This window comes from Opisthorchis viverrini (genome assembly GCF_000715545.1).
Source record: "Opisthorchis viverrini unplaced genomic scaffold opera_v5_106, whole genome shotgun sequence".
In the NCBI taxonomy this organism is placed as follows: Eukaryota; Metazoa; Platyhelminthes; class Trematoda; order Opisthorchiida; family Opisthorchiidae; genus Opisthorchis; species Opisthorchis viverrini.
The window spans coordinates 606,014-616,309 of NW_008751768.1; the positions used below are offsets into that span (position 1 = coordinate 606,014).

Genomic DNA, 10,296 nt, shown 5'->3' on the forward strand with positions numbered 1-10,296 from the left:
CTGCTCCACAAACTCGAGTCTTACGGGATTCAAGGGAAAATCCTTCGCTGGATCAAGGCGTTCCTATCAGACAGATCATTCCGAGGGAGAATAGGCTAAACCCACTCTTCTCCAGCACCGGTCTCCATTGTAGTTCCTCAAAGCTCCGTCCTGGGATCACGGATGTTTCTGATCTACGTCAACGACCTTCAGATGTTCTTGCAACCCCATGTCTACTTTTTGCGGACGACTTGAAATCCTGGAGTTCCAATGCCAGTTCCCTCCAAATGGATGTAGACGCTGCCAAGCAGTGGTCGTTGGACTGGCACCTTCCTCTGAATGATGAAAAGTGCGTCCATGTGTCGTTTGGAGGGGATTCAGCGAATGCCTTTGTTATGCATGGTGAAAAGGGACCAGAAAACATCATGAGGATAGATGCCAAAAAAGATTTGGGCATCTGGGTCTCCTCAAACTTGTCCTTCTCACTACACCATGAGAAATCGGCCCAAAAGGCATTCGCCATTTTACGGATGATCCGACGCACCTCCTCCCGTATTACTCGCATGGACTTCCAAATACTCTATGGGGCCTACGTCCGACCGCTCCTGGAGTACACTAATCAAGTTATCTGCTCAGGACGCATGAAGCGTGTCCAGCGGGCTGCTATGAGAATGGTTGCCGGCCCCAAATCCGTGGACTACGAAACGCGTATCGCGATGGTTGATCTCTTTCCCCTTGAGTACCGTCGCCTCCGAGGGGACCTAATTCTTTCTTATGCCCTGTTTGAACAAAGCTTGGCAAACAGGTTTTCCACCTCTTGACCCAGCAAACACACGGAGGGGACATGGTAAGAGAATTTTCAAGCTCAGAGCGCACACGTTCACTGGGCAAAATTTTTCTCACTTCGGGTAGCAGCAGCGTGGAATGACCTTCCTCCGACGGTTGTCCACGCACCTTACAGAACCCAGCTCAAAGAACAATCAGTTATTTATTTATGCGAGTCCTCGCGCTGGCAAGCATACTGCCCCGCGCTGAGAACTTGATAGCGGTAATACACCGTTTTTCACTTGTGCTTTTCAAGTGGATGACGGCCACTGACCGACAAGAATAAAACCGACCCGGTAAACTTGGTTGAAATTCTCGATCCCTGAGCCCGTGATTGGCTGTTGGGGCCGTGGCGCCCCGACCATCAGCCCGATTGCTCGCACGCCGGCTGGCTCTCTTGGCGGCTGGAACGCTTAACTGCGATCTGTAGATGATCAGGTGCTCTCATTGCGAGGTTCCGGATGAACTTCACGTATGGGTGAATAACTTACTCTCCGACAAGTTGATGTGACTAAGGGTGAGTAGCCGTCTCTATGATAAAATTTCTGTACCGCAGTTAGGTGTCCCGAGGCACTTACGAGGATTCCATAGCCCGGCTCAGAAGAGCCGCACTGTCAGGAAACCTTATGATTTGGAACAATTTCTCACGGACTTGAGATCACTTCTCAATTTCGAGGTCACTATTCAACCGGTCTACATGGGCGGATTTCGAGCGGTGTGAGCCACTTCCTCATAACGTTTGAAGTCCAGTTGGATCGATCTACCTACGGAAATGTAACTGTACACCGTTAAAATTAGTTTTAAGGTGAGTTGGTAATGTGGCAGGATGTCTTGCCTGTAGAGCTACGAGGTCCCGCTGCTGCTGAGGTGTTCGAAAAGACGTTAAAGAAGAAGCGTGAACTCGTTCCCTTCTGCACAAAAGTGTATTTCTACTCGTATCCTCACCGACTTGAAGAAAGACTTCCTTGAAGAGCTTCATCAATTTCTGTGCAGACGTTGTATTTTCGACCTAATGCCGCAAAGCAAACAAGAAGGTGATGGGTAAAACCAACCACACCAAGTTGTACAGTTCATTGACAAAAAAGCGCTCAGTTGTGCTGCTCAAGCTGCACTGTGCAGACAAATAGACCAACTCAATCAAGGTCAAGTGTGGACCCACAATTTCGCCCTAGATTTCAAACGTAACTGTTGATTGAAGCGACGTCCATGTTTAGCACCATTTTGTTCATTGCTTCTGTGCAAGCTAAATGTTACCCTGCCCAGCGTGTGTCTAAGGACAACGTACGTGGTGTTTTACGATTGCAGTTTAATGTCATTATCAGAACACGGTTAGTTAACGTAATTGTTTGAGAACAATTATGCTTTATGTTCATACGAAGCGGGATTACTCGGTCGACTTCGCTGTTCACTTCAAGGTCATCACGCTGCACCCCTAGGATAACGTTTCTGAAGCATGTCAACTCCAGCCGGGATTCAATACCAATCGTCAAGCATCCAGCTAAAAGCCTTTGAAACAACGCGTGGCCACATATTATTCGCACACCTAGCACTTGATGGGCGAAAACCATGGGTTGCGAAGACTATCGGAGCATTTGGCCGCTTCGAGAAATGCATTTGGAGCATGGGCCTGTAAGTTTAAGTAATAACTTATGGAGCAACCGCAGCTAAATCCGAACACCATACGGTACACTTCATTTGATGGACAGTCCCCACTTGTAATTCCCTTTTTCATTTACCCGGTACCGTTGCATGTATATTACTGACTCGTTGGTCTCAACGAGTGCTGGACGTAATAGTTATTTGTAAGGGGGCGTTAGCCACGAATTTATCAGGGAATATTGTTGAGACCGGGAAAAATATGTCGGGATGAGCTGTCCCTCCAGAACCAACGTCAGGACACCTGGAGTGATTAGACCAGTAGTGAATTTTAGAATATGGGTGCCGTGATACATTTCCCAGGGGGCCAGATGGCTATGGTTAGAGCTCGAGTTGGCTGACCCGATGGTCTGTGGTTCGAACTCGACCTCTGCCTCTCGACTTCCTCTGTCTGGGCTCGGGCAGCCTGACAGTATCCCAGCCCTTGTGCTTCCTTCTAGTGGCATGGTAGTTAGGCACCGAAAGGATACTACAACTGAAGGACACATTTGTCCGCAAGTAACCACCTTATGCTGATTGTGATGGGGGAATGCTTCTGTCCTAAGAGAATGATTTTCCTAATCTTAACCATACGGCAGCGAAGCACCTCTAGTACGTTTTGGTAAGCAGTCATAGTCAGATATCTTCTCGACTACCCTCACGGAGAAACCTTTCCTCCCTATTACTGATGGCCAGGCTTATTTTGGGCCTTAACCCTAACCCTTCGTTGTTTGCCTCTGGTTTCAATGTAGGTTTACAGAGGCGCCTTTCTGAGGAGAGCACAAACCTACTCTGGCCATCATGTCTTAGGGCTCTCGCACCAGTAGATCAGTGAGAGTTGAGGTTCTCCAGACAGCAAAAGCTTCATGTGCCCATGCTGAAATCCTTATATTGGGTAAGGATTAGCTACTGGGTTACATACAACTTTGTAATCTTAAGCACACACTTAACATTCTACCGCTGCTCCGTTTGTCCATAAATTAACCCCAATCAAACGATATCGTTCGAATTTTTCCGTTAATCTATGTAATAGTTGAGAGAATGGTTATACTCAATGTTGCAGCTTCTTTAGCAGGGGTCAAATCGATATAGAGTTTAGGGTGCAACTTGCTGACCAGCATTTGCCTGGGTCCAACCCGGACTTGCTTTTCAGTTGCCCTTGTCCAGGCTTCGGCCATCTTGAAACATCTCAGTCCTGGTGCTTCGTGTCACAGATCATTTATCTGTTAAAGGACGGCACAACCAAACCACTTCTTACCAAATGTTCATTTTGGTTTTTGTTCCATGGTATAAATCTTTTCTAAGGCTTGTGCTTTTGATGTGATGTTTTCTGTGTGGATTATGTCTCGTAAATTAGTCAGATGACACCGCCATCACTGACAATGATAGTGACCCTGCTGCACTACTTGCAATTCTGTTGCCGTCTCACCGTGAGTACGTGGGCATCCGAAGCCTAGAGGTGCAAACGAAAAATGACAGATGAACGAGGCTGTCGTGTTAGTTTACTATGGTGACCTAGCGGGCAACATGAATCCACTGCCTTCCATTCGTGTTGACCCAGTCACGAGAACCCTATGTTAGCACCTGAACGACAGCGGTGAACGCCATGTCGTTAAAAAGTGTTCATCTGCAACACGCGGTACATAGATATCGTGTTACCTGAGCGTAGCACGATGATTGAATAAATGTCAGGTTGCCCAAGCCTAGACGAGACCGGAAGGTCCGTTGCTCGAACCCGGCCTTTGCATCTTGACTTTCTCCGTTTAGGCTTTGGCAACCTGGCAGTATCTCAGCCCTCGTGTTTCCTTCGCCTGACATGGCAGCTAGGTACTGGGAAAGTGCCACAGCTGAGCAACTTATTATTTTCATTTATTCAGGCCTAGACAGGAGCAGTCGAGACGCAAATATCGGTTTCGAACCACCGACGTTCCGGTCATTATGTTCGCACCTTCACCACTGAGCTATCTCAGCGAGAAATCGTGTCATTAGGTTAGATGAGGGCCAGGTCGTACTTTGCTTCGTACAAGGACACGTAAACAGCAAGGGGCTTCTCCATGGCGACTAGTATTTTTATGTTCACGGAGGCAACAACGGCTCTTGAGGAAAGGCCTGGAAAAGATTAACCTTAAAAATTTCGCTTTAAATGCCAAACGTTTGATCATTGCCGTGTGTCGGTTATGACAGAACAATGCATCTTTCCACTAATCAACATTGACTTCAAAATTTCTCGCCATACGCGGTGGCATCAGAGTCAGATTTTCAGTACTTAGTTTGCCTCCGGGTCAGGTCAACCTGCTACCACTAAGCTGTCCAATGCTTCGGTCACTGGTTATGGTAAGATCTCTAGCACTCGTCCACACATGAAATAGGCTTTGCATTGTCCACCGCCTTATGTCGGAGGCCCGGACACGCCATTTTTATCCTGATTCGTATCAGAAGTACACTTGACATTTGTGTAACATCACTCGGGGTGCTAAACAACTCACGATTACTACATTTCCCTCCGTTATTTTCCCTTCAATGCAGTCTCCAGTCATCTGTCCTAAAAGGCTAAATTGAGACTAATAACGGCAGAAAGTGTTCAGTGTAGTAACGTGGGAGACCGGTCGTTTATTCGTCCCTAAAAATGGAAATACTCTCGGCAGGTCTCAGCAGTAGGGCTAACGCTTTGTTTATGTTGTATCACTTTCAGCTGCGGCTTTTGCGCGTCCATCTTCAATAATAACCTTTTGGTGGTTAATGGCCCTAAGGTGTCCCTAGTGAACAGAACAAGCTATTGATGTAAGTTAGATATAATGTCTCAGGAAGAACAATCCAAGGAAATCTCGACTCGCATTTCACAAAAGGAAATTCCGCAGGTCCGTATTCCGTTGAACCACCACACCAAGAAGAAAAGGTTCTACTTTCTTGGCTTTCCAAACTTCCGGTATGCGCTGACGTGAATAGATAGGTTCAGTGTTTTCAGCTAAAATGTTTGTTCATGTTGGCACTTGGTGCTAGCCAATGTCCTTCAACCGCCAGCCACAAACGCAGTCACTCAACAAAAGGCACAAATACCCATTGAGCCCGATAAGTCGGGGCTTGTCATTTTATTTCATTAAGACAAACCTGGTACAATAACGTGACCGATGTTGACAGTGAAGGGGGCGAGGTGGCTCAGTAGTTAGAGAGGTACGTGGTTGGAACCCGACCTCCGTCTGAACTTCCTCTGGTAATATCCCAGCAGAAATAACAGTTTACAGGAGCTACAACCTAAAACCCCATAAAGTCCGTTGCCGGTAACATGAACGCCCAAGTAGGTGGGCTTAGCGCTGCTGAGTTCCAATTGGTTTATCGTCTCGGGTTGGACACGAGGCGCACGTACAGTGGAGAGTGGCTGCTGCAGACGTGTGCTGATCACACACTGTTCTGCAATGCCAATATTCAAGAGAGCTGAGCAGCGTGTTGTCCACCAATAAACCAGCACCTTACTCGGATAAAGCCTATTACTTTGAACCACCAGTGGCTGGTATCGACCACTGTCTTCTTCGTTCTAAAACATCTGCTTAGCCTCCATTCATATACTTGACGGTCGCTGCTTCCTGTCACACTTCTCAGGTCTACGAAAAAGCCGCATTCGGCACTGAGAAACTTATGGACACCTAAATCAAACAAATGGTAGAACCTATTTATGCAACGTCTACCTACTAGACTGATGTCGGACCGCAGATATATCCAAAGTGCCACTATCTGCGGTACAACCCAGCCAATTTCATCCAAGCACTAAATCCCTGATAGCACTGCGGCTTTGCTGAAGGCTGGTCGCAACCATGCAGACCAGAAATCTCGCTGGATACCGAAGGACTGGGAATGTCCGCAGATTGTCGCACGTGGTTCGTTCGATGGGTCTTCGAAAGCCTCATCAGTCAAGGAATAAACGTTTGAACCTTTGGACAAAATACTGAACAGCAATTATTTTGACCACCGATACTTCCACTCTGGACTGTCGACCCTCGACAGAAATACTGTCTATGACTATCATGTTCCCTCCAGCCTCAGATATATCTTTAAAAATGGTTCAGCTGTGGCACCCTTTCGGTGCCTGGCTGCCATGCTGTGTATCCTCTTGAACAATGTATCAACCAGACTCGTTAGTTCACAGGAATGGAAAAGACAAATTCGAGGAAGTCATACTGCAAACAAGTAGGTCGTGCCGTGATATGGAATTCAACTGAACCCGAATATAAAAAGAGCTGACTGTCCAATAGGATATCAGTGAGAGACCGAAATGTAGAAACAAGTTTTCATTGTACAAGGCGAATCGTTAGCAAAGCGGATTTGTTCGTTTAGAGGTAGTTCGCCCTAAAACGTGCCACCCGAAAGAAACACTGGCCGACATACTACCCAAGCCTAAACACGAGCAGTCGAGATGAGAAGTCGGGTCCGAACCACGGACCTTCCGGTTAGTAGGTACGCGCCTTACCCACTCGGCCATCTCGAGCTTCAGGTGTATTCTTACTCGATCGTGAGGTTTCAACGACCTTCCACCTGCCTTGTTCCTCACCCATTACCTTCTCTACTTATTTGCGTCTATCTTGAAGAATCGGACCCTCCAGAAAATCGTGGTCAGTCGATAGTAATGAGCATTTTCAAAAATGTTACTCCACACCCGTTGTGACGATTCTGGTATCACTGATTCTTCCTCGTGAAACTTTTGCCCGGAAGCAACAATCGTAGTTTCGACTTCGCAGAGGCTTCGCTGAGCACACCATCTCACCGTCACGTGTTAGAACAACACCATATGTATTTCTTGACTTTGTTGGTACGTTCGATTCTGTCGATTGTTCAGTCATCCTGGCCACACTTGCTCAACAGGCTATGCGGCGGTGAGATAAATAGGTGGTTAGAACGCTAATTTAGTGACCGGAATGTTTATTATTTGAACCCGACCTTTGCCCCTTGACTTCCCCTGCCTAGGCTTGGGCAACCTGGCAGTATCCTCTTCCTCATGCCTCCTTCGGGTGGCATGGCAATTAGGCACCGAAAGGGTACTTCAGCTGAATAATTTTTATTTTTTCTAGATAATTTCATCCTAGTCTTTGAAAATGAATGCTAGGCACAATCTCTGCTGCATAAACTGATCACCATCATATCATCTTTCGGAATGTGCCTTACGCTTATAAACTTCAAATTCATACTTCAGAACGCGGAGTTTCTGAACATATCTTTTGCAGTTCGAGGTGTCGCACTGGAAGTTGCATAGACTTTTACTCACCTTGGTTCTGTTTGCACTGTGCCTGATGCAGTCAGCGCACAAATCTCAGTTCCAAATCACGTTTGCTGAGTTGCGCCACTTGTGACGTGAAAGTGCATGTCGCTTGGTCTCAAGGGTCGTATGTGCCAAGCTACAAGTATTTGTTATATGGTTGTGAGGCGGAGCTTCTTCGGTCAGATGATGTCATGCTTCTTCAAGCTTTTGACCAGCGATGTTCCACAAGTGTTGCTGATGTCGAATTGCGCCAATGGACTTGTATCGAGATAATTAGAAACTGGGTACGTAGTACTTCAGTCACGGAAAACATCAAGCACCACCAAGTACAGTGGTTCTACCATGTGCTGTGCGTGCCAAAACATCGTCTACGGAGACTAGGGTCGTCCTCCTTGTCCTCTTCAGAATGGCGCAAACTACGAGATGGACAACTTGTGACTTGGCAGAGAGGTGTGAGAGATTACGAAGAGTTTGGATGTTGCTGATGCGGACCACCTTTCAGGGTGGGGTTCTCGTGACCCTGTGTGCTTAAAAGTTAGTGTCACTCAGCTGTTACATCCTTTCGATGTCTGGCTACAATGCCACCCTAAAGAAGCCTGAGGAATGAGATATAATTAGGTCGCGGAAGCCTAGACAGGATCAGTCGGCATGTAGAGGGTGGATGCGGACCATAGTCTGGTCAATAATTCAGCGCCCAAACCATCACGAGTTTGGCTTGAAACGTTACAAAAAGCAGCAGCTAATCGAATTCAGTGGCGCTGGTGCTTTCATGACATACGTTACGAATGCCCAATTACCGTTCACTGAAAAGACTGCTACTCCACTTTTTAATTCATAATAGAGAAAAGGTAATATGCTTAGAATGACTCTGAAAAAGAAATGAGGATTTCCATGAAGAGTTTAGACACTGTCGATGCTGCCTGACTTCCAGGATGAGACTCATGTGACCCATATGCTTGACTAGGGATGGTGAAGGATCTAGTGGTCAATAGCGTTCGTGCTGCCAGTTTCTTTCCAAGCTGTGTCTGTAGGTAGGCTACGCTAAACTGGCGCTAGTTCCCTATCCCTCTTCTGTCTTATTATGGGGCTTCCTTCAAAAAAACTTACATGATTATGCGGCAGTGAAGCACTCTTGTTGTTCGCCAGTGTTGCCAATACTGGCGAGTATGTCGCAAGTGACTGCGTGCCGTTATTCAGGCACTTTTATGGTGTTTTCCATTCTTGGGGCACATTTGGCCCCGGACCGTGCACCCCCTACCTGTTAAACATGGAAGTGATTGATCAAACCGCACAGTCCGATCATGCGGTTTGCCATATTTTTTGCCATAATTTTTTGACCAATATAATTTGGTTGTTTCAGCCTCCAATCTACTCTAATGATGCGGATGTTTGAAAACACGGTCTTTTATCCGTATTTGTATCCTGTGTCGCTCTGATTACAATCATGCGTCCTGGAAAACTGTTTATTTCTTGTCCAATCTTCTATGTGAATTCCAGTAAGTTTCTTTTTTGCTGACCCCATGAATTTGATTCACCATAACTGCTTAATTACACAGGCTGTTTGAGTCTATAGACAACAACCTACCTTGCATCATTGAAAATCTACAACTGAGGGAAGTTAGTCATTTTTAGGGATGAAGCAGGTGAACCTTTCTCACTGTGCATAGTGTCACGTCGCAGGTTATACCACAGAGGCTTCAGTCGATGTTATGGGGTGGGTTCTGTCATCGTCACTTGTACTAATTGTGTCGAGTTTACATAATCCGTTGAATCCTTTGCTGGTATCTTGTGCATCTCAGTGCTCTTAAGATCGGTGCAGAGCAGGTTTCTTACTAGTATGTGTCAACACATTCACCATGAATGAGTGTATATTATGGCCTTAAAAAATTCTGGAGACCTACTACATTATATCTCTTAGTCACACATCAAAGGATGTAAGGAAATCGAACAGGTAGTCGCACTGATGCACCAGGGTACGAACAGCCGGAACCGGGGAACTAAGTCTGACTATAAAACAAGCACCCAAATATGCTCGAACCGCAGTGCAACGAATGCCTATGCACTGTGCTTTCCAGAATGATGTTAAGGACTGATTGAAACCCCAACCGCTGTTGCCCACCTTGTTTCCTACGAAATGTTGCGTTTTAACTTCCATTTCCAGTGTACATTTGCCATCCTGTCGTTCTCTGGGATGCGATCCAAAAATGTAGTGCAGCAGGACCATTTTTACTTTTTTCTTTGTACGGACTTATTTCGCGCTACATGTGGAATAACCGGCAGTGGATGACCATGATAATCACATTCTATAGTGTTCCATCAATCCTCAGGTTGGCAGAATAAAAACTCTCGTCGTTGGATTCTACCATGTCAACACAGTAAGGGATTTTTCTGTTCCACTCCCAAACGAAGCGTTTTTGGAGGCTTTGTTTGCTATAGTGCGTCTCAGTAAACATTCCACCGTAGATGGTAACATGGAAACAAAATTTTCATTGAAAACATCATTCTACTCCCGTTATGTTGTCTTCGTGCTTTAACTTGATAGGCTACCATTTATAGAAAGGGTCGGGAAATTGAGATCTCCAATTTAAAGGTAACCACAACCCAATTTG

At 46.1% G+C, this 10,296-nt stretch overlaps 1 protein-coding gene across 1 annotated transcript in view; it reads left to right on the forward strand.

Moving 5' to 3' along the window:
- Positions 1–1,278: 1,278 nt before the first annotated feature.
- The window catches only part of T265_05757 (hypothetical protein), a gene marked incomplete at both ends in the record, with an annotated part of 19,544 nt that continues 10,526 nt past the window's right edge, over positions 1,279–10,296 (forward strand). The window contains one exon of the mRNA XM_009170837.1: positions 1,279–1,282. Within this exon, the coding sequence (XP_009169101.1) occupies positions 1,279–1,282 (4 nt within the window). The remainder of the gene's footprint in view (positions 1,283–10,296) is intronic.